Source organism: Pleurodeles waltl, chromosome 4_2, assembly GCF_031143425.1.
Source record: "Pleurodeles waltl isolate 20211129_DDA chromosome 4_2, aPleWal1.hap1.20221129, whole genome shotgun sequence".
Classification (NCBI taxonomy): domain Eukaryota; kingdom Metazoa; phylum Chordata; class Amphibia; order Caudata; family Salamandridae; genus Pleurodeles; species Pleurodeles waltl.
The window spans coordinates 81332157-81356076 of record NC_090443.1 but is presented as its reverse complement, the minus strand read 5'-3'; the positions used below and the strand labels follow the sequence as shown (position 1 = coordinate 81356076).

The 23920-nt window shown below is 47.6% G+C and overlaps 1 protein-coding gene across 2 annotated transcripts in view; it reads right to left on the bottom strand.

Annotated features, from left to right (window-relative positions):
• Positions 1–23920, bottom strand: part of LRP1 (LDL receptor related protein 1) — a 1410884-nt gene that overhangs the window by 542469 nt on the left and 844495 nt on the right. For both annotated transcript variants that reach the window (XM_069230782.1, XM_069230783.1), the window contains exon 56: positions 17764–17947. In XM_069230782.1, coding sequence (XP_069086883.1) covers positions 17764–17947 — 184 coding nt within the window. The remainder of the gene's footprint in view (positions 1–17763; positions 17948–23920) is intronic.

The following is a 23920-nucleotide window of genomic DNA, read 5'->3' as shown; positions in this document are numbered from 1 at the left end:
GTCCTGCAAGCCTGTTGTACCTCCAAAAGCCTGTGAGGACTGCCTGCCTTCAAACAAAGACCCAGGAACCCCTGTGGAGCAGGAGAGCTGCTTCTCTGCATCTTTTAGGCACCCCAAAAGACCGGAGAGGACTCTGGACTGCAAAAAACAGACACCAGAAACCACCACTGCACCTGTGCTGTCAAGCCAGGGTTGAAATGGGCTTGCCAACGTGGTCCCCCAGCCCTCCATAGACCGAGCCCACCTTGAACTTGCTCACTGTGGACTCACCCGATGCCGCATGCAGCCTCTGCCAACAGGCCTCCTGAACTGTGAATGTTACCAGTAGAGAAAACCAGATGCCTCAGGAACTCTCTGCATCCATTGCCCCTGGCCCATGGAGAAGAGGACCTAGGCGTCCCGAGCATCTCAAGACTTGAACCAACCTGTTTGCTCTCCTTAACTTGACTCCCTGACCAAACCTGCAGGCTCTTATCAACCGGACTGATCCCCATTGACTAACAGTGGGCACCCAACGCCGTACTACACCTCTGCACCCAGCAAACCAAGTGCCACCCAGTGTAACCTGTTGGTGTGGTCCTGATCTTTGCCCAATACTTACCTAAGTCTAGGAGATTGGTCCCGTAAATTGATTACTACACCTTGGCAGTATTGTGTCGACTTTTTAAAACTGTCAAGATTTTTCTTCCAAAACGTGCTTACCTGACCATATGGATTATGGTGCCTAAACATATATAAAGATATCTGCTGTGTTTCATTTATTGAATGCGTGTATTTGCAGATGTCTAACACTCCTCGCTGATAAGCCTAAGGCTAGTCGAATAACACCACTACCTAAAAGAGCACATTGGGATCGCTAGAGTAAACCCCGTCAACTGGTAAAGGAATCCCTGGACTCGTTGAACGATGTATCTACGTTTGATACGTCATATCAAGAGCCAGCTTCCTACAGTGAGCAGCTACCACTGCTAGACACTTGATGAAGACTCTGGGGGCTGTTATCCCAAAGGACAGCACCTTGAACTGATAATGTTGTTCACTCCTCAACACAAACCACAGAATATGGGTGGGAAATGGAAGTAGGGCTTCCTTCAAGTATAGGGGAGTCATTAAGTCACCTTGTCACAACAGAGGAATGACATCCTGAAGAGTGACTGTAAAGAAATTCCACCTTTAGAATGGTCACTCCCGAGTGTTTCGACTGAGGCCTGCAAACCAGACCTCAGTACAGTGCCGAGACCGTCAAGTGTATGTCACATTAGCGACACCATTTGGAAATGGCTAACTTACCTGCAAGTCCTAGTAAATGGTACTCCAGTATCCAGGGAATGAAAGTTAGAGAGGTACCCCAGCACTTGCCACACTGATTGTGCCACCCTAGAGGTCTCCCAAGTAAAACAAATCCCTCAGTCTGCCACTGCAGACTGGTAGAGCAGTTGTGCACTGCTAGCCCGACTTTGACAACAATGGCAAAGCTACCACTTTCCCTGGACATGTGTGTTTGTCACCTCTCTGGCAGGCCTACTTGTAGGAAGCTGGCCTGGTGTTTGGTAGCTACCTAAGGAACTTTCACCTTATACCAGGTACGGGTATCCTCTATTAGTGTAGTGTAGGCAGTGTCTAGAAGCCAGGCTCTCTAAGGGTAGCTGTGGATGAGAGGCCAAGGCTTATCTAGGAGACATGCAAAGCTCCTGCAATACCACTGTAGTCACACAGTACTTACACACATGGAAGAAAACACTCAGTGTTACAAAAAGAAAGGTAACAGAAATTGGAATGAAAAGTGATAGAAAACAGTGCAAATAGCAATACACAACTGTGACCGTAGGGGGAGCCCATATCACACACTAAAAAATAGAATGCGAATACAGGACCCCCCCCCCCACACCCCACCCAGGTAAGTGGAATCTGTCGAGGGGAGCTGGAGGTACTAGGAAACCCCAAAAGTAAGTAAGACAGTGCCCCCCCCCCCCAGCGACCAGGAAGGAAGGACTAAGTTACTGGATTTTCCACAAACCACCAAAAGGACTGAAAAGAAGAATAATGCAATACCTAGAGAAGACTGAAAAAACAAAAGTGGTGGATCCCTGAAGAGGAAGACCTGGAAGAGAAGGGGACAAAGTCCAGAAGTTGGAGAAGTCTTTGGTGGTGGCAGGAGTCACTGTACCCACCCAACTGTGGTTGCAGGAGTTGGCTGACGGAAGGACAAAGACGGTCAGCAATGCAGCCCTGGAGTTGAAGTGTTCCTGGAGGATGCCGTTGACGTCCCACACCAGACGGAAGGTTGCTGTCCGTCTGTGGCGTGGAAAAGCCACCAACAAGGCTCGGCAAATGCAAGGAAATGAAAAGTGGAGCTGTTGGGGACCTTTGGGGGAAGGAGTGGTAGTCCCAGGGGACCCTCAGTAAGGCAGCAAATCCACAGAAGAAAAGGAAGCCCTCACAGAAGACCCACTGGAAGAGGACCCAGGAGTTGCAGAGGAACTCGGGCAGCACAACTGGAGAAGGATCCCACGCCACAGGAGAAGCACGCAGAGGGCTACGTGTCACATGGAAGAGTGCTGGGGCTACATGGAGCCTGAACATCCCTTGGAGGAGATGCCAACAAGCCTTGGAAGCTGCAAGAGACGCATGGCACGGGATACTGTCCTGTGTGGGAAGGCAAGGGCTAATCTCCTCCAAAGTTGGACAGCTGGCAGAGAGGACAAAGGGAACTACTCCAGACCACCACACGTGATGCAGGATCTACGAAGCTCACGATGAGGGGAGATCCAAGCAGCCGGTCGTCGTTGCAGTTGGTGTCTGCAGATGCACGGGAGTGACTCCTTCATTCCAAGGGAAATACCTTCTTCCTTCTCGTGCAGACTGAAGACTTGCTGGCCTCAGTGGATGCACAGCCAGGGAAATGTTGCAGAAGCTGGAAGGAGCTGTGGAAACAATGTTGCAAGCAGAGTCTTGGTTGTAGATGCAGACTGTCGGTTCCTGGAGAGTCCAGTCGCAGTTCCAGTGGCTAGAGGTCGAAGTAGATGCTGCAGAGGAGTCCGGCTGGAATCTTGCAAGCTGAATCTGAGGACCCCACTCAAGAGGGAGACCTAACTAACCCTGGAAGGGGGATTGGTCACCTACCAGGTGACCACCTATCAGGAGGGGGCTCTGATGTTACCTGCCTGACATGGCTACTCAGATGCTCCCAGAGGCCTCTGCCCACCTTGGATTTAAGATGGCATAATCAAGGGACCCTCTGGAGGAGCTCTGAGCACAACCCCTGGGGTGGTGATGGACAGTGGAGTGGTCACTCCCCTTCCATTGTCTAGTTTCGCACCAAAGCTGGGACTGGAGGTCCCTGAACTGGCGCAGACTGGTTTATGCAAGGAGGGCATCAAATGTGCCCTTCAAAGCATACCTGTGGCTTGGGGAGGCCATCCCTACCAGGCCATGTTTAGGACGTTGGCTCTGTATATACTATTTCAAAGTAAGAAATAGTGTGCACAGAGTCCAAGGGTTCCCCTTAGAGGTAAGATAGTGGCAAAAATAGATAATTCTAATGCTCTATTTTGTGATAGTGTGGTCGAGCAGTAGGCTTATCAGAGGGTAGTGTTAAGCATTTGTTGTACACCCACAGGCAATAAGTGAGGAACACACACTCAAAGACTAACTCCAGGCCAATAGGTTTTTATATTGAAAAAATATATTTTCTTAGTTTATTTTGAGAACCACAGGTTCAAGATTTACATCAAACACTTTAAATGTAAGGTACTTCACTTAGATACTTTAGGAACTTTTAATAAAAGCAGTATCATATACAGTCTTTACAAAAATGGTAATAAGCTATTTTTGAAGTGGACAAAGTGCAAAAATCAACAGTTCCTGGGGGAGGTAAGTAAAGGTTAGGTTTGCAGGTAAGTAAAACACTTACAAGTCTCAAAGTTAGGGCCAAGGTAGCCCACCGTTGGGGGTTCAAGGCAACCCCAAGGTTACCACACCAGCAGCTCAGGGCCGGTCAGGTGCAGAGGTCAAAGAGGTGCCCAAAACACATAGGCTTCAATGGAGAACAGGGGTGTCCCGGTTCCAGTCTGCCAGCAGGTAAGTACCCGCGTCCTCGGGGGGGGAGACCAGGGGGGTTCTGTAGGGCACCGGGGAGGACACAAGAAGGCAAACAAAGTACACCCTCAGCTGCATAGGGGCGGCCGGGTGCAGTGTGCAAACAGGCGTCAGGTTTTAGATAGAAAGTAATGGAGGGACCCGGGGGTCACTTTAACGATGCAGGTAGGCACAGGGGGGCTCCTTGGGGCAGCCACCACCTGGGTTAGGCAGAGGGTCACCTGGGGGGTCACTCCTGCACTGGAGTTCAATTATTCAGGTCCTGGGGGCTGCGGGTGCAGTGTTGGTGCCAGGCGTCAGGTCCCTTGTTACAGGCAGTCGCGGGCAGGGGGAGCCTCTGGATTCTCTATGCAGGCGTCGCTGTGGGGGCTCAGGGGGGTCGTCTCTGGTTACTCATGGGCTCGCAGTCGCTGGGGAGTCCTCCCTGAGGTGTTTGTTTTCTGCAGGTCGAGCCGGGGGCGTCGGGTGCAGAGTGGAAAGTCTCACGCTTCCGGCAGGAAACGTGAAGTCTTTAAAGTTGCTTCTTTGTTGCAAAGGAGTTGCAGGATGTTGAACAGAGCCGCTGTTCACGTGAGTTTCTTGGTCCTTGGGTGCAGGGCAGTCCTCTGAGGCTCCAGAGGTCGCTGGTCCCTGTTGGAAGCGTCGCTGTTGCAGGTTTCTTCGAAGTTGGGAGACAGGCCGGTAGGGCTGGGGCCAAAGCAGTTGTTGCCTCAGTCTTCTCTGCAGGGCTTCAGGTCAGCAGTCCTTCTTCTTGTTAAGGTTGCAGGAATCTGTTTTCCTGGGTCCTGGGTGCCCTTAAATACTAAATTTAAGGGTGTGTTTAGGTCTGGGGGGCAGTAGCCAATAGCTACTGTCCTGGAGGGTGGCTACACCCTCTTTGTGCCTCCTCCCTGAGGAGAGGGGGTCACATCCCTAATCCTATTGGGGGAATCCTCCAAAATCAAGATGGAGGATTTCTAAAGGCAGGGGTCACCTCAGCTCAGGGCACCTTAGGGGCTGTCCTGACTGGTGGGTGACTCCTCCTTGTTTTTCTCATTATCTCTCCTGGACTTGCCGCCAAAAGTGGGGGCTGTGTCCAGGGGGCGGGCATCTCTACTAGCTGGAGTGCCCTGGTGCATTGTAAACCGAAGCCTGATCCTTTGAGGCTCACTGTTAGGTGTTACAGTTCCTGCAGGGGGAGGTGTCAAGCACCTCCACCCAGTACAGGCTTTGTTTCTGTCGTTAGGGAGCACAAAAGCTCTCACCCCAGGAGGGCAGAAACCCGTCTCAGTGGCAGGATGGCACTGACCAGTCAGTCCTGCGCTGAAGGATTGGGTAAATTACAGGGGGTATCTTCAAAAATGCCCTCCCTCTGTGTGCATTTTTTTAATAAATCCAACACTGGCATCAGTGTGGGTTTATTATTCTGAGAAGTTTGATACCAAACTTCCCAGTATTCAGTGTAGCCATTATGGAGCTGTGGAGTTCGTTTTTGACAAAACACCCAGACCATATACTTAATATGGCCACACTGTACTTACAACGTTTAAGAATAGACTCAGACACTGTAGGGGCATATTGCTCATCCAGCTATGCCCTCACCTGTTGTATAGTGCACCCTGCCTTAGGGCTGTAAGGCCTACTAGAGGGGTGACTAACCTATGTCACAGGCAGTGGTTTGTGGGCATGGAATCCTGAGGGGGATGCCATGTCGACTGCCTTTTTTCTCCCCACCAACACACACAATCTGCAAAGGCAGTGAGCATGTGTTAGGTCAGGGGTCTCTTAGGGTGGCACAACATAGGCTGCAGCCCTTAGGGCCTTCCCTGGTCACAGGGCCCTTTTACAAGGGACTTATCTGTGTGCCAGGGGTGTGCCAATTGTGGAAACAATGGTACATTTTTAGTGAAAGAACACTGGTGCTGGGGCCTGGTTAGCAGGGTCCCAGCACACTTCTCAGTCAAGTCAGCATCAATATCAGGCACAAAGTGGGGGGGGTAACTGCAACCGGGAGCGATTTTCCTACACCATGTATCACCTTTTTCCAAAGCGAGAGGATGTCATCTCCATCACCCAAAGGAAAGCCTTTGTTCGGACTTCGTGGTCTGAGCTGATCAAGCAGCAGGAGGGCAGAAACCTGTCTGAAGGGTGACAGCAGTGTGGGCTGCCCAGAAAACCCCAGAAAGTTGGTAGGAGAAATGCTGGGGGTCGTCTAAAGAGCCCCCAGAGTGCATGGAATCCTACAACCAATACGTAGCAACCTATGTCCAGTACACGCGTAAAATGTCATCTCCACACTCACAAAGTCTGGGAAAAAGGTCCTGGAGGTCATGGGGCACCTCTGCTAGTGCAGGGGTGCCCTCACGCACAGGTACTTTGCACCCTGCCCCAAGGGCTGAAGGGCCTGCTACAGGGGTGTCTTCTAAGTGACCTGGTGCCGTGAAAATGGCAGTGAAGGGGTGCTTGCACCTTTTCACACAGGCTGCAGTGGCAGTCCTGCAGAAGCCTTGGCATGGGCTCCCTATGGGTGGCAAAATGCATGCTGCAGCCTATAGGGATCCCCTGGAACCCCAATGCCCTGGGTACCTAGGTACCATATACTAGGGACTTGGGACACCAGTATGCCACTTGTGAGTGAAAAAAAGAGGTTTGGGAGAGAAAGCATAATCGCTGGGGTCCTGGTTATTAGGATTCCTGTGAACAAAGTCAAGCACAGTGAAATCAGACAGAAAATGTGGGTAACCATGCCAAAAAAGATGGTACTTTCCTACGGTTACTGGTCCGAAGAAAGTTGTTGTGTCCTCAGACGTACCTGTAGAGTGTCTACTAGGGAACGACTTCAGCTGAAGTAGAGCTGGAGGTCCATGCAGCAACGCTGGGCATCCCAGGGCATATTTTTGCATTGACCAGGGCACAGGCCAAGAAGCAAAAAGAGCAAGGAAACGTGGAGCCTGGAATAACGGCCTCGGAACTTAGGGAGGGCAAAAAGTTGCCCCCTACCCCAACCGCCAGTGAAGCTTCCCCTATGAGGAGGAATCTACTCCCTTGGCAGAACCTATACCCAAGGAGCTGACGGCTGCTACAACTGAGCTCTTAGGTGCAGGACAGCCTGCCAGGGAGTAATTCAGTGTGGCACAGAAAACCTGCCCGACACTGGAGGGGTTGAGGCAGCAAGGTGTCCTTAAAGAAGAAGGGGATGTCAGTGGCACCCATAAGGTGTATTGGGAAGACAACCTCTTATATTCAGAACCAAGAGAACCCAAACCTGGTGCCACCAGGAGATTGGTAGTACATCTGCAATATAGAGAACTTTTGTTGACTCTGGCACATGGCCTTCACCTGCCAGGTCACATGGGGGGAAAGCAGAACTTGGGACAGGTTTGTCCCTCACTTTCACTGGCCCCACATGTTAGGAGATACCAAGGAGTGTTGCACTCCTGTGTGACCGGTCAAGCCAGTGACAAAACACATGCCACCCTGACTGTCCCCCTTAATACCACTTAGTTATTGGGGTTCTTTCAGAGAGCTTGGAGGGGGGGGGGGGACGTTTTTGGCCCCCTAGACCCACCAACAGCCTCTGGGAACAGATTTATTCTGGTGGTGGTGGACCATGCCACCAGGCACCCAGAAGCTATGCCTCCACGGACCACTACAGCTCCTGCAGTGGCAAAAGCCCTCCTTGGAATTTTCTCTAGAGTGAGCTTCCCTATGGAGGTGGTATCAGACAGAGGAACCAACTTTATATCTGCATACCTAAAGGCAATGTGGTGTTAAATACAAGTTCACCAAAACGTACCATACCCCAAACCAATGGTTTGGTAGATAATTAATAAAACTCTCAAGGGCATGATCATGGGACTCTGAAAAACTCAAAAGGAGATGGGATGTCCTACTGCCATGTCTCCTTTCTGCCTACAGGGAGGTCCCTCAGAAGGGAGTGGGCTACAGCCCCTTTGAAGATCTGTTTGGGCACCCTGTTAGGAGTCCTCTTGTTCTTGTAAGGGAGGGCTGAAAGCAAGCTCTAGAGTCCACCAAACAGGATAGAGTGGACTATGTACTGGCCTCAGTTCCAGGATGGCTGAGTACACGAAAAAGGCCACTAAAAACCTCCAGGCCAGCCAGGAACTGCAGACGCAGTGGCATGACCAGAAGTCTGTACTGACTGTTTACCAGCCAGGAAGGAAGGAAGAATTGGGTCCTGGAGCCTATGGATCCCAGGGCACTCCAAGACAAGTAGAGTGGTCCCCCACACAGTAGTGGAAAAGAACGGTGAGGTCACCTAGTTGGTGGACCTTGGCACTCCCAGAAGCCCCCTCAGGGTGCGTCATGTGAACCGCCTAAAGCCCTACTATGACAGGGACTGACATGACCCTGTTCATAGCCACTGATGAGGGACAGGGGGGAAAGAGTAACCCTTTTCCTGACCTCTTCTCCAGCACTGCAGTAGATGGCTCAGTTGATTGAGTAATCCTGGCAGACAGTCTTTCTGAATCTCAGAAAGAAGACTGCAGGAATCTCCTAGGGCAGGTCTCAAATGGTCTCTTTAATACCTGGTCAGACAACATGATGTGAACACACCATTGACACAGGGGACAGTTTGCCCATACAAAGCACAATATATAGGCAACCTGACCACGTTAGAGACTGCATTAAAGCAGAAGTGCAAAAGATGTTGGACCTAGGAGTCATAGAGCACTCTGATCGCCCCTGGGCAAGCACAGTGGTGCTGGTCCCCAAACCTCACTTTCAGAATGGGAAAAGAGAAATGAGGTTCGGTGTGGACTACAGAGGGCTCAAAACTGTAACAAAGACAGATGTCCATCCTATCCCTAGAGCAGATGAGCTAATAGAGACACTGGCAACGGCCAAGCATCAAAGCATATTTGATTTGACTGCAAGATACTGGAAGATCAAATTATCAGATGATGCTAAACCAAAGACAGCATTTTCAACCACTGGAGGGCACTACCAATTTACAGTAATGCCCTTTGGTCTGAAGTATGCACCTGACATTTCAGAGGCTGGTGAATACAGTCTACCAAGGTTTGGAAGCCTATAGTGCAGCTTATCTAGATGATATAGCTGTATTTAGCTCCATCTGGGAGGATCACCTGGTCCACCCAAGGAATGTCTTAGAGGCTCTGCAAAAGGTAGGCCTCACTATCAAGGCCTCTAAGAGCCAGATAGGGCAGGGGAAAGTGGTATATCTTGGTCACCTGGTAGGTGGAGGCCAGATTCAGACAATACAGGGGAAGATCAAAACTATTTTAGATTGGACTCCCCCTACTACACAGACCCAAGTAAGAGCCTTCTTAGGTCTCACTTGGTACTACAGGAGGTTCATTAAGAACTATGGCTCGACTGTAGCCCCTCTTAATGACCCCCACCTCTAAAAGTATGCCCAAGAAAGTTTTATGGCCAGCTAGTTGTCAAAAAGCTTTTGAGGATGTCAAATAGGCCATGTACTCTGCACAGGTTTTGAAAAGCCCCGACAATTCCAAGAAGTTCATAGTACAAACAGAAGCTTTTGAGGTAGGGGATGGGGCAGTTCTTTCTCAACTTAACATACAGGGCCAGGACCAACCAGTAGCTTTTATAAGCAGAACGTTGACCCCCAGGTAAAGGTGGTGGTCAGCCATAGAAAGGGAGGCCTTTGCTGTGGTCTGGGCCTTGAAGAAGCTGAGGCCATACCTACTTGGCACTCACTTCATGGTTCAGACAGACCACAAGCCCGACAAACATGTCAGAATCATATCCCAATACAGTTGCCAGTATTGGAAGTCTGATTCCATGCACTCTTGGGGCTCCTTAGAGGACTCCCAGCATTGCTCCTACAAGCCTTCTGGTGTTTTCTAGGCAGCCCAAGCTGTTGCCACCACTCAGTCAGGTTTCTGCCCTCCTGCTGTTTGAACAGTTCAAGCCCAGGAAGGCAGAACAACTAATTTTCATTGGGAGGGGGGGGGTAACACCCTCTCCCTTTGGAAATAGATGTTACATGGCTTGGGAGGGGTAGCCTCCCCAGGCCACTGGTATGCTTTGAGGGGCACATTGTGCCCTCCATGCATAAACAAGTCTAAACTGGTTCAGGAACCCCCAGTCCCTGCTCTGGCACGAAACTGGACAATGGAAAGGGGAGTGACCACTCCCCTGTCCATCACCACCCCAGGAGTTGTGCTCAGAGCTCCTCCAGTGGGTCCCTGGTTCTGTCATCTTGGATCCAAGGTTGGAAGGGACCTCTGGGAGCAGCTGAGTGGCCAGGTCAGGCAGGTGATGGCAGAGCCCCCCCTCCTGATAGGTGGTCACCTGGCTAGGTGACCAATCACCCTTTAAGGGCTATTTAGGGTCTCTCCCTTGGGTGGGTCCTCAGATTCGGCTTGCAAGATCCCAGCAGGACTCCTTTGCAACCCTAATTTGACTTCTAGCAACTGAAACAGCGACTGGACCCTCCAGGAAACGACAGTCTGCATCCACGAGAAAGACTCTGCTTCCAAAATTGTTTCCACAGCTCCATCCAACTTCTGCAACATTTTGCTGCTGCGCATCCGCTGAGGGCAGCAAGTCTTCAGTCTGCCTGAGAAGGATGAATGAATCGCCCTTAGAGTGAAGGAGTCACTCTCCTGCATCCGCAGACACCAACTGCATTGACGACCAGCTACGTGGATCTCTTCTCATCCAGAACTGTATGAATCCTGCATCACGGGTGGTGGTCCAGAGTAGTCCTCTTGGTCCTCTCTGCCAGCTATCCAACTTTGGAGGAGGTAAGCCTTTGCCTCCCCATGCAGGACAGTACCACCATGCACTGCGTCTCTTGCAGCTACCAGGGCTTGTTTGCATCTCCTCCAAGGGATCTTGAGGCTCCGGGTAGCTCCAGCCCCCAGCACTCCTACCAGGATGAACAGCCCCCTGCGTGGTTCTCCTGCGGCGTGGGATCCTTCTCCAGTTGTGCTGCGTGGGCTCTTCTACAACTCCTGTGTCCCCATCTTGTGGGACTCCTGTGGGTGCTGCCTCTGCTCCTGTGGGATCTCTGTGTCACTGAGGGTCCTATGTGACTCCCAGTCTTGGGTTGAGTCCTCCTGGCCCTTGCTGGTCCCCGGCAGCTCCACCTTTCATGACATTTACCTTTGCAAAGGCTTGTTGGTGGAATCCTTGCACCAGAACCAGACTAATTCTTCTTTCAGCGTGGGACGTCGTCTGCATCCCTCAGGAACTCGTCACCAACTCCAGGGCTGCAGAGTTGACCTTCTTCACATCACTGACAACCAACTCCTGCAATCCTAGACTGGTGGGTAGGGGCTTCTTCTGCCCCCACTACACTCTTCTGTGACTTCTGGACTTGGTCCCCTTCATCCGCAGGTCTTCTTCTTCAGGAATCCACTGCTGGTTTCTTGCAGTCTGGTCTGGGTGTTGCATTTTCTTCCTTTTGGGTGGTTTGGGGAAAATCTAGTAACTTACTCCTTTCCTCCTGGTCACTAGAGGGCACTTTGGTACTTACCTAATACCCCCAGCTCCCCTCTACACAATCCACTTACCTAGGTGAGGGTCCTATGTTCGCATTCAATTTTTTTAGCATATGGTTTGGGCTCCCCCTAGGGGTCACTATTGTCTATTTGCATTCGCACTGTTTTCTATCACTTTCTATGCCTATTGCTGATCACTTGTGTACATATTTAGTGTGTTTGCTTATCTACTATTGAAGGATTGTCTCCAGTACTTTTTGGTATTGTGTCACTAAAATAAAGTACCTTTATTTTTGTAACACTGAATGTTTTCGTTCATGTGTGTTAAGTGCAGTGTGACTACAGTGGTATTGCATGAGGTTTGCAAGTCTCATAGATAAGCCTTGGCTGCTCATCCTGAACCTGGTATAAGGTTTAAGTACCTCAGGTACCCACCACACTCCAGGCCAGCTTCCTACATATGGGCTCCCATGGGTGGCATAATACATGCTGCAGCCCATGGGGGACCCTTGGTGTCCAAATACCCTGGGTACCTGGATACCATATAGTAGGGACTCACATGGGGGCACCAATATGCCAATTGTGGGGTGTAAAAACCATGAACAACTGAATTAAGGGAAAGAGGGCACAGTCACTTGGCTCCTGGTTAGCACTTTCTAAAACACACTGATATCGGGCAGAAAGTGGGGGTATCCATGCCAAAAGAGGGTACTTTCCTACACTACTGAGCCTTAAAGGCAGGGTGCAATATATGCCACTGACAGGACATGTACTTTACATGTCCTGACAGTAAAGCATGTGAAACAACTGTTTTTACAGTGGAAAAACTTGGTAGCTGAATTGGCAAGTACAGGCTGACACCTCAGCTGTGTTAAGTGTGGCCAAAGTGGACACTCCAAGTTATCAAACAACTCGTTACATTATAAGCTCGACCTGTATCTCAAGTCGAAATTAATTTAACTTGCTGCAGTGTGCAGCTTTAGCAAAGCTGCAACTTTGTTGCCTTTAAACCTTCTGTGACTTCCCTGGCACACAGAGCCTGCTCCACAGGACAACTTTCTGCCCTTTCTGGAAGTGGAAATGACTTTCAGGAAAGCGAACAATGAAGGAGTGCAGACCCCTCCCTCCCGCAGGAAACCACTTGGGTGTTAGCCCCAAAAGACAGGCTTCAAAAGTGAAGCTGACTTTGAAGGGCAGATGTGCAGCACCCGGGGGGGGAGGACTGCCCAACTGTTGAGGTAGATAGGCTGATACAGGAGGCAGAGAGGGGAAACCGGTTGCCAAACTGGTTTTCCTAGGGGTGTGTAGGTATTCCTGAGGTAGCCACACCCCGAGGGTGGGATAGTGAGATCTGTAGACCAGGAGAGGGGTCTTGCCATCTTAGCAGTGGGCAGAATGGTGTATCCTATGATAAACAGATACCACAAGCCACATGAAGTGGTCACAAGGTGGGAGGGAACCTGGTATCCCACGGGCTACCAATCGCATCCTGACCGGAGGGCATTTTCTGAGCATAAATGGGGCACCCCCGGCTCCCAGACCTCAGATCTCAAAAAGGACTGCCCTGCTGCACTAAGAGAACAGCAAAGAAAGGCTGCATTGACAAGGATTGCACCCGCTGGCTGGCAAAGAAAAGGGACTGTGCCTGCCATGTCCTGCTCAAGGAGAAGTCATCTCCAGAGCCCAGTCAAGTAAAAAAAACCTCCAAGAGCCAGCTGACTGGCCTCCTGTTCACAGCGGAGGGGCACAAGAGCTTCAGAAGCCTGCTGGGGCAAGTTGGTAGCCCAAAGTCTTTAAGTGGCTACCACTGCCACCATACAGCAGTGAGAACCAAGACCCAACACAGAGTTGCACCAGAGTTTGCAGAGCCCGGGAGTGCTGCTGGCTGGTTGCTGCGCCCCCCAGTTATTGACCCAGAAAGGATTGGTCTGTGACCAGTACAATGAGTGTCTGGTAGTCCATGGTGACTGGACTTTGGCCAGAACGGAGAGGACTTAGCCCAGACCGGAGAGGACTTTGTGGGACATCGACCCTGCAAACACGACCCACTCACCAGCTTTGTGGACTGAACAATCCCTGCAGGAAGCCCACATTAACCACGTTGCATCTGCAGCATTCTTAGAGCATCTTCAGCATCCTTTATCCCTTCCTTCATGACCACTTTATTGCAACACAGATAAAGTGCCTGGAATGCTGAAGGTAACTGTTCTGGAGGACCTTACTGCCCCCCCTGACTAGCTCCCTGTCAGAGCTGGTGGCCCAAGTACTTCTAACCAACCACAGGGACACTTACTTAAGTTTCCATTGAAAAAGTTTTTAAGTGTCTAATTTGTTGTCTTTGCCCAAGCTTGTTCGTGGTTGACTAAAATTGCGTTGATTAGGATTGCTTTTAAAATTATGTTCCCAGAGCCTTACAGTGGATCATTTTGTCTAAAGTCTTATCAAAAATAGAGTATTTTGTTTTATAAATTTGTGTTCGATTTGAGTGTTATGTCGACTTCTTCTTCAATTGTTTTGGTGCTGTTTAAATGCTTTACACTTCTTCATGTGCGTACGCCTTGCTGGACAGTGCCACAGCTACCCAGGATTTAGCTGCAGGGTTGACAGATGAAACCCAAGGGTCCTAAAGGGGTTGGTAAGTGTACAACACAATGAGGTTGCACTATCACACCATATAATAATACAACCCATTTCTAATTCATTACCATGTGGAAATGTTCAGACAGAACATACTTGTTGATGGACTGGAGGTCGAGTATAGGCCTGAGGGCATCTTCTTTTTTGGGAATGAGAAAGCACAGGGAGTACACCCCTTTGCTCCAATATTGTGCTGGTACTGGCTCTATGGCCCCTTAGCAAGTTTCAGCCTGGCAACTGCATTGGGTGCACCATGATACTATGAGCGTCAAAGGTAGCAGTGGGAGTCTGGGGGCACCCTTGTCTTGATTTTTTTGAGCATCTCGTTGACCTGAGGGCCGAAAAAATGCATGCCATCAAAGGGTACATTAAGAAGGTGGTGTACCTTCAGTTTAAAACTCACTGACACAGAAGTAATAAGAATAAAGAACACTGACTTAAGGAACAAAAGTCTTAATGAACAGCTTTGTATAGGCTTAAAAGGCATGCACATCAAGAAGGTTAGAATCAATTTAAGGTATCACCTAGACATAATGAAGGTCACAGAAAAAAAAATATATGCAAGTCCTTTATAAAAAAAAAAATGCATCACAAAAGTAACATAAACAGACACCGCTGATCAGTCAAACGTAGAAACCCGGAGAGGGGTGACATATAACATCTAAAATTGGCCTGCTGAGCCAAAGACAGGATAAAAACAGCATATTACACATTTTCCCTGCAACGGTTCAACTGATGGTCCTTGCACTGCACCAGGCCACATTTCCAGTGCTCAGAGTAAATAGACTTCGTCAACAGGCAGTGTGCTAGCAAGATGATGTGCATAACCTCTAAGAGTATACAAAAATCACTCAGCAGGCTCTGCTTAATCTCCACGTATTGATTTGTAGATTGTGGCAAATCTGTCAAAGAACTATGCCCTGCTGCTTGGACAGCAAATCCTCCTTCAGAGGTAAACGGAGTGGAAGGAAAATGATATGGAGCTTGGGAGTACTACACCCTCTGATCTGACCCAAGTCCTAATACCATCCTTTAGAACTTGAGGATGGAGAGGCAGAGGAAGGAACACAGAGGAGAATGAAGTCACATGGAAGGGAAGATGAGTCTCCCAGTGAGCCCTGAGGTGGAAACTCGAGTGCAAAAGGCATGACAGAAAGAGTTCTCTGAAGTAGTGAAAAGATCTACCCAATACATGCCCCACTGAGAGAAGATGCCTTGAAATACCTCTGAGTGCAAGCAACACTCTTAGTCAGCTAGACCCAGTCTTGAGAGCCAAACAGATGGCACACTGCTCCAGAAGGCAGATGTAACGCCTCTGTTTCAGCAGAGACAAGAGGTTTTGTCTCCACTAGTCCACATAACTTCCCCAGTCCAGACTCAATACATCCGTCTCTACTGTGATCTAGGGATGTGGTAAGGAGAAAGGTCTACCACACATTAGACTGGTCTTCTTGAACCACTATCGAAGGTTCCATGCCACCTCTTCCAACACTCATATACTACTCATAAGGCATATGTCACACTGACCCCAATGGAGGCAGAGGTTGCATTGCCTGCGCACCTTAAAGGAAACCAGGACTGCGTGTGAAATATTGAGATCATACATCCTGAATGTCATTGACTCTCTGTTGAGACAGGAAGGCTTTGAACACCTTGTATAAAAGTGCCCTTGGAAATAGGCAGAGTTGAGTGCAAATGGAAGAACGGTGAACTGAAACTGTTCACTCCACACAACAAATGAGAAAATGCCTGGGGGACAGCAGCATAGACGCACATGAAAGTACTGCAAGTCCGAAGACATCATTCAGTACCCAGAGTCCAGAGCGGATACAACTTGGGCCAAGGTTAACATTTTGAACTTGAAGGGACATGTTCAGGAATAAAAGGTGCAATTTTCGCATCAGACCACTGTGCTTCTTAGGTATCAGGAAATAACTGCGGCAGCACCCTTTCCCTCTCCCCTACTAATGCACCTCCATTGCTTCTTTCCCCAGTAACGACAGATCCACTATGCTCTCTAGCAAGAATGGAGGCATGTTCTACTGAAGTCTGTGCAAAAACAGGAGGAACTAAAAGGGGGGAGAGGCTGACAAAAACAGAAGTGTGTAACCTTGACTAAAACTGCAGAACCCACTCGTCCAAAGTATTTGTGAGGCCACTTGCTACGGTAATAATGTGTTGTGCCCTGTACAGCGAGCATGTGATTCAATAAAGAGGAATCAGAGTGTTTTGATGGCAGGGGAAGAGGGAGAATAAATCTGGCAATGCTGCTGTTGGTCCCCATCCTCAACAGCACACACATGCCCTGTAGCCCAGAAAAGACCGAGGAGGTTGCTGAACGTGTTAGGATGGTTGCTTATGGAGAATAGACAGGTCCTGGGTATAACCCCTGAACTGCAGGAATTTCTAGTGAAACTGGCAGGTCTGAGCAAACACAATTCGGAGCCCAACCAACCTCACTTATTATGCTCAGCGATGTAAAACTTTAGTTCCAGCTTCCTGATGGTCTTCAGATGCATCTGGGAGCATCTGTCGCACACTTCTGTATCATTCTTGAACAAAGACAAAAAAGAGATGTCATAAAGGCCCGTGACCAACATTTGATTCTTGCAGGTACAGCACAACAAATGCCCGAAGTTTTCAGGGGAGACATCCCTAAAACACTGCCTTTGGAGAAAATCATTTGGAGGTTGATAAGGCACCAACAAAGTTGGTGCCTTACTGACCTGCATCTAATGGCATGGAAAAAAGTAACTGCTATTAGCGCCCAGAAGTTGCGGTGAGATAAGTCTCCGCGAAGTTCACCTCTGAAGACATTACAGAGTCTGATGGTGCCAAATATCAGAGCAGGGGAGCAATTGCTGAAAAGCTTCTGGGTCCAGTTTGGCACCTGTTGGGTGCAGGAGGGGGAGATACAAAAGGCGAGAAATCTGCAGTAAGTAGGATATATTGAAAAATGAATTCCAGAGGACATTATTTATCTAGTTAAGTTATTTACTTCTTAGAATATTGTACTATATGTTACAAACCAACGCGGAACAGGTGAACACCTCACATTTCCTATCTCACAAACAGCCTTGTGTAAAATCCTATTCCACCATTTTCCTCCCCCTTGTTTTCCATTATCTTAGAATTAAAAAGCAGGGTGTCAACCAGCAAAGGTACGGTAGATTTTGCTTCAGCATAACCACTAATCAATGCAAAGTTGCAAGCGAATTTCAACAAGGCTGCTGTGCCTGTGTTGTTATAGCCTGATTGGCATTCTGGCAAAGTGTATTTGTTGTGAATTCTGGAGTTAAAGTCTTCCTAACTGAAAGGATCGGAGACAAGAAACAGGGAGTGGGTCTACAAATACCTTAATAGATTGAGCTTGGAACACTGTGTGTGGAAAGCCAGGCTGTAAGGTTACTTTGCTCCAACAATTAATTTGGCAACAAAATTAAAAACAAGGGCATATTGCGTCTGCATGTTTTCCTTTCCTTATTTTGGGAGAGTGAGCGATGACCAATGAAATGGTATGTGTATCTAATTTTCACAACTGTAGTTCTCAGTGTATTGAACGCCCGCGTTCTTCCCTGAGCCACCTCCTTACCTGAAGTAGCTTTGCAGCCTGTGGAATCGTTCATTCTGGTATCATAGCCCTCAATGCATAGGCACCGGAAGCTCCCTAGCGTGTTCACACACCGCTGGCTGCAAGGGTACGTTGTTGTGCACTCATCCACATCCACACATGTCTTCCCATCATCCTTCAGTCGATATCCGGGACGGCACCTGCACTACAAAGGTTAATATGTACATATGAATTATTGTTCCTACCAACAGCCTTCTGTGCTTTATTGTGCAGCAGTGTCAGCCTGCAGTTGACCCTGAAACGTTATAGTTTGTAAAAAGAAAGAAAAGACAATAGGAGTGATTTCAAACTATTAAAATGCATCATGAAAACCCCACAGCTGGTGTTTGAACTGAATTGATTCACTGTGCATCATCAAATGTGGGTACTGATATTCTGTAATTATGATTTTACAAGCAGTAAGTGTAAGGTGAACACACCTACTCATGCTTTAAATACTAAATTCAGATACTCTGATCTCCCCTTTCAAATACAAAGTAACAATGGAAGTAGTGTAAAGCATTTAGAGGCACCAAATAAAGAAAAGAGGAAGTCCTACAACACGAAGGAACTCAAACATCAATTTATAAAACTAGATTATATTTTTATGATTTTTTTAGGCACAGGATGAGCAAAATCCACCAGAGGGGCCCGGGGATATAAATCTTTATGTAAAACCTAAATTTCAGCTTTTTAGTCAAAGTGCAAACAAGTAGTGGTAACTGTAAAGTATGGAAACTTTTGAAATGTTTGAATGAGTTGTATTGAGCTATCCTGGTCCGAGTTGGGTGATGACCATTTAGACCAGAAAGAAGGTAAATGGGGACCAATAAGGAGAATGCAGACAGTTACTTGGTTGCCACAGCATTCTCAAGGCCAGTCACACTTTACATCAAGAATAACCATAGACTTCAATGGAGTGGTCCTGATGCAGGATCTGGAGGATGTTGAAAGGTGCTCTGGCTGCTGTGTGGTTGACAGGGGTCCTCCTGAGGTAATTCCTCATTCCACGGGTACGGCAGGGTGACTTTGGCCAGAGGAGTCAGAATCTGTTGATGTCCTCTTTGAGCCAGTAAAAGTCTGGCTGGGGTACCGATCTCTGGACATAGTGTGCCCAGCAACATCCTTTGGTGAGGGCTGTCTGTCTTTGGCGACCAATCAACACTCCAAAGACTCTCCTAGTCTGGCAGACATGGATGCAACTTTTGAGTCCCGGGAGGAGGACTAGGCTGCTTTTCAGTGGCAATTCCTTTTCCTTACAAGTGGCTACTGATTGGCCAGAGCAGGCTACTTAAGTTTTTATGGTCCTGGTGCTGCAACAGGGGTCAGCAGACTGACCCTTGGAGTCACTACTTCAGCCTGGGGCTGAAGAGCTATTTTTCCTCAAGCCAAGCACCACAGACTCAGTCCTCTTTTTGCTAGCCCAAGAGCAGCAAGGGTAGTCCAACGGTTTGGGGCAGCCTCTCTTACTAGATAAAGGCATCAGCAGGGCAGTCCTTCAGTCGCTTCTATAGTCCAGATGTGAACTGAGGTTCAGGGCTCTCGGGATGCCATATTTATACCCAGAAACTGCCCCAGGGAGATGATGCAGTCACTAGCCAATGGACTACAAGGACTCCTCCCACCCTGTGATGACTATGTGTGGCATGTAGCAATCCCAGTGTGCAATAGTGTACCCACTCTCAAGAGGTCTACATCCTTCCTCGGATGTTAGGAGCTTTGTAGCCCACCCCAGCAGTGTGTCTACCTGTAGGCTACACACCCACCGGAATACCGGTTTGGCTCCTGTTTCCCCTCTCTGTTCCCGCTGCCAGCCCATCTACCTAAACAAAGGAGCAGCCCTACATGAGTGTCATCGCTATTTGCCCACCAAAGGCTGCTTCTCCTATTAAACCTGCCTTTTGGGCCAACACTCTGTGTGGCTTCCTGTGAGAGGGGGATAATACCACCCTCTGTAGCAGGCCACTATTGTTCCTCAGCAGGGAAGTGGTTCATGCAACTCCACTGGAGGGCATAAGGCTGTCTGGTGGCCAACACCTGAAAGGCCTTCAGATAAACTGGGCAATAGAGTGGCAACCTTCTAAAAGTTGCCTTTCTCTAAAAGTGACATTAAATTTGACTTCAGCATCAAGAAGGGTTTAATGCCACAACTTATCTGATACCTTGAAGTAGCCATGTTAGTAGTCCCTTTCAGACGTTAGCTGGACTAAGAGGTGAGCTCGTCACTCTGTACTAGCCAATGGGGCTACTAACTTTTCCAAAGAAAAAACAATAATTTAAGAGTTTTGCTGTATAAAAGTTTAAGTCCCACTTAATGATATATAGCTACCTGCCTTAGGGCCAGATAGGCCTTCTTTGGGGGGGGACTCAAGTATACTGTTAGGGGAATTGGAGGGTTTGCCATTGGTTTAAATGGCAAAGTCGAACTAGCAGTTTTAAAACTGTTCTTCCAGGCTGCAGTGGCCAGCCGGGAGGCATTTTGTACGTTGCTACATGCAGTGTAGCTAAATTAGTATTGCAGCCCTGGCTGGGCACTCTAGCTTAGATGCCCTGGGTACCTGGAGTACCAGTTACTAGGGACTTATAAGTCTGTTTCTGTCAACTGAGGGTAGCCAATTGAAAATACATGGACTAGCACTGAGGGCTGGATAGTAGGCTTCAATGCACAGTCAAAACAACAGCTGCATCAGCCCAACCTTTGGGGTTGGTCATGTAAAAAGAGGTATTTTCTCCAACAATTAAAATCCAGTCATCTGCTGGCTGTGGGGCAGAAGAGATCTGATTTTCATTCCCCCCAGTTAAGCCCATACCTTAGCTATCTATCTGCTTTTTGGTTCATATCAATTGTTTTATGGCATTTGGCTTATGTTGGGCAATATACACAACAAAAAAATAATATAACTTTTGGAATTTGAAAGATAGAATTTGACCATGGTTAGGTGGGTGCCAGTCAGGTGTTAATCACTTACTGAAATGCTTTCATGTGTTCTTATAGCAAGTGTAACCATAGTTCTCAAATTGTCAAAAGAGAATATCCAACTAAAGTAACTTTCTCTTAATTACATCACGATATTAGCTATACACATAGGCACACAACTATGTGAGTGTTCAAAACTAGACACACTTATGTTTTGTCTATATAAGAATATCTACATGATTTAATGAAATATGGAACTAATACTCGTAATGTATTGCTTGCATCAAAACAACATGTTCATCTTTATTGTCTTGATGCGGAGGTTCAATATTACAAAAGAAGGTGGGAATTGACAAATGGGGAATGCAGGTACTGCTGAGATGGTCAACGATGAGCAATGGGTCATTTCTGCCATGGTTAAATGGTTTCTATACTCAAAGGTGGCTATTTCTTTGTGAAATAAACAAGACTCCTCCAGGTTATAGGGCTCTAAATAAGCTTCTCTAAATTTACTCTGCCTTGCTTCCAGATGCTGGAGACAATAGCTTTTACCACTCAATGACCCAGAGCAACCTAAACACTGTCCAAGAAGTTTGCCAACAGTGATCTAGATTATTCCAGCATTCTGGCTGAACATTTAAAGGGAAAACCAGAAAAATCAGAAATAGACTCCCAACTGCACGTAAAATTGCACAATAGGGTCACCTGGCAAACATGGGAGGTGAATTTCACCAGTTTCACCCATCCATTATACCACAAGATAATAGGAAATGATTCTGTGAGATGAGACATGAAGAGCAACAACAGAGGTGAGTGAGGTGAAACTGCAGGCCCAAGCCTAAACAGCAGCTCTATTTCAACTACCTCTACAGTCTGCAACATGCTTCACAAAAGCATTCTAGAGGGAGTAGCCAAAAAGTTAAACATAGCCGCACTTTGAACTAAAACACTGATGCCACCAAGCAAGCAAAGCAAGTGAGCTGAACACCCGCCCCCAGAACAGCTAGTCTCTTCCTTCCGTGCATTTATCCATTCATTCCCCTCTCTATCCACTTTCACCTTTATATTGTCATCCATTCATTCTTTCATCCCTCAGCCTTCCTCATTCCATCCATTCATCCACCTATCCAACCAATGTGCTATCCATTCACTCTTCTACCCATCCACTTTGCCACCCATTGATTCATCCACTTTGTCATCCATCCATCCACTTATTCTGCCATCCACCCATCTACTCTGCTCTACATCTATCTATCTATCCATCAGCTATCTATCCATCAGCTATCTATCCATCAGCTATCTATCCATCAGCTATCTATCCATCAGCTATCTATCCATCAGCTAGCTACCCATCCATTTTGCCATCCGTCCACCCATCCATTCTGTCATTCATCCATTCACTTTGCCATCCATCAGACCAGCCATCCATTTGACGTCTATCCATCCACTCAACCGTTTATTCATCAATCCACTCTACCATCCATCCACTCTGCCATTCATCCATCAATCCACTCTGCCTTGCATCTATCAATCCATCCACTCTGACATACTTCCATTCACCCACTCTGCCATCCATCAATCCACTCTATCCATCCATTCACTTTGCCACCCACTCAACCATCCATGCACTCTGCTACCCATAATCAATTCATCAACTCTTACATCCGTCCCTTCACTCTGCAATTCCTCCATCAATCCATCTACTTTGCTATCCAACCACCCATTCATCCCACTCTGCCATGCATCAATCCACCCTTCCATCCATCCCGTCATCTATTTACTTTGCCATCTATCCATCCAGTCTGCTATCTACACTTCTATCCATCCATCTATATACCCAACCACATTGCTATTTATCTATAAATCCATCCACTGTGCTATCCAACCGTCCATTCTTTCACTTTGCCATCCGCCCATTCACTCTGCCATCTGTTGATCCATTAAATCTCTTTGCCATTCATCCATTTATTCTCTCATCCACCCGTCCATCCATCCATCCACTCTGCCATCCATTGACTCATCTTTCCACCCATTCATCCATCCCTTTACTCTGCCATACTCTTACCTTGCTGGAAAGACTCTCACAATTAGTAACAAGACTGCTGGATTTGCGTAACAGAACCACTGGGCGCAGGGGACTGAGTCTTGTCCTGCACCATGTGACCACTGGCGGCCTATCCCTTCCGGCCAGCAGCAGCCAAGCAGTACTCAAGAGTAAAAGGTGATATGTGGCAGTCCTTAGCGAGTAATCTGGATTTCTCAGGGAAAACGTGGTGGAACAGATCTTACCCCTTTCTCTCAGTTGCATATGTCTTACAAATACAAAGGCAAAACAGAAGCAGGACTAGGTTCAATACGTTTTTACTGAATCAACTGCATTCTATGTAAAAAGGCATGTATTGTGATTATGAGTGTGATAAAACAAAATAAAAGCAAGGCAGTGACAAGGAAAGTGAAGTCTTTGCAAAAGTCCCACCATACAGTCACAACAATGGTTATAAAATTCGTAGCTGCGGTACTAAGGTTCTCTACAAGAGAATGGCAGTGTAAGCCCTAATCTGCCCATCAGGCCCCTTTAGAGAACCGCAAACCTGTGATTGTAGGTAAAGAAGAGGTCTGTTGATTAACTGCAAATTCTCCCACATGAAGAGAGAGACTGTGCCAGGTCTCAGCAGAAACTTGCAAAGGTGACGTGGAGTGTATAATGGTAACTGGTTGGAATTCCCTTCTATCATGTAGGGGCAATGAGGTGTTTTATAATAAACATCTGATGTTCAGAGAAAACTGCTCTGATGTGACAACAAATATTTCTATGTATAAGAGTTGGGGACATGATGAACGCTTTGTACCAGCAATAATATGTAACTTATCAGGTACAACCTTGGATAGAGCACAAAAATAAAATGCCATGCAGAGAAAAGAACAGAAGTCTGTGTAAAAAGACAAGCTGATAAAATAAAATAAAAATCTCTGCTAAAATAAGGCTTCTGCTAAAATAATAGACAAATAAAAATGCATGGCTCACAGTGAAAGGGAACAAGCTGCAGGCCTAAGCTAAAATAACATGCCTGTGTAACAGCTAATGTTACCTCACACCAACCTGTCATTCACTCATTGTTTCACCCACTCATTCATCCACATATTATCCACCTACTCATTCATCCACACTTCCTTCTTCATTCCTTCTTTCTTTCCCTGTTTTATTTACCCAGTGTTGTTTTT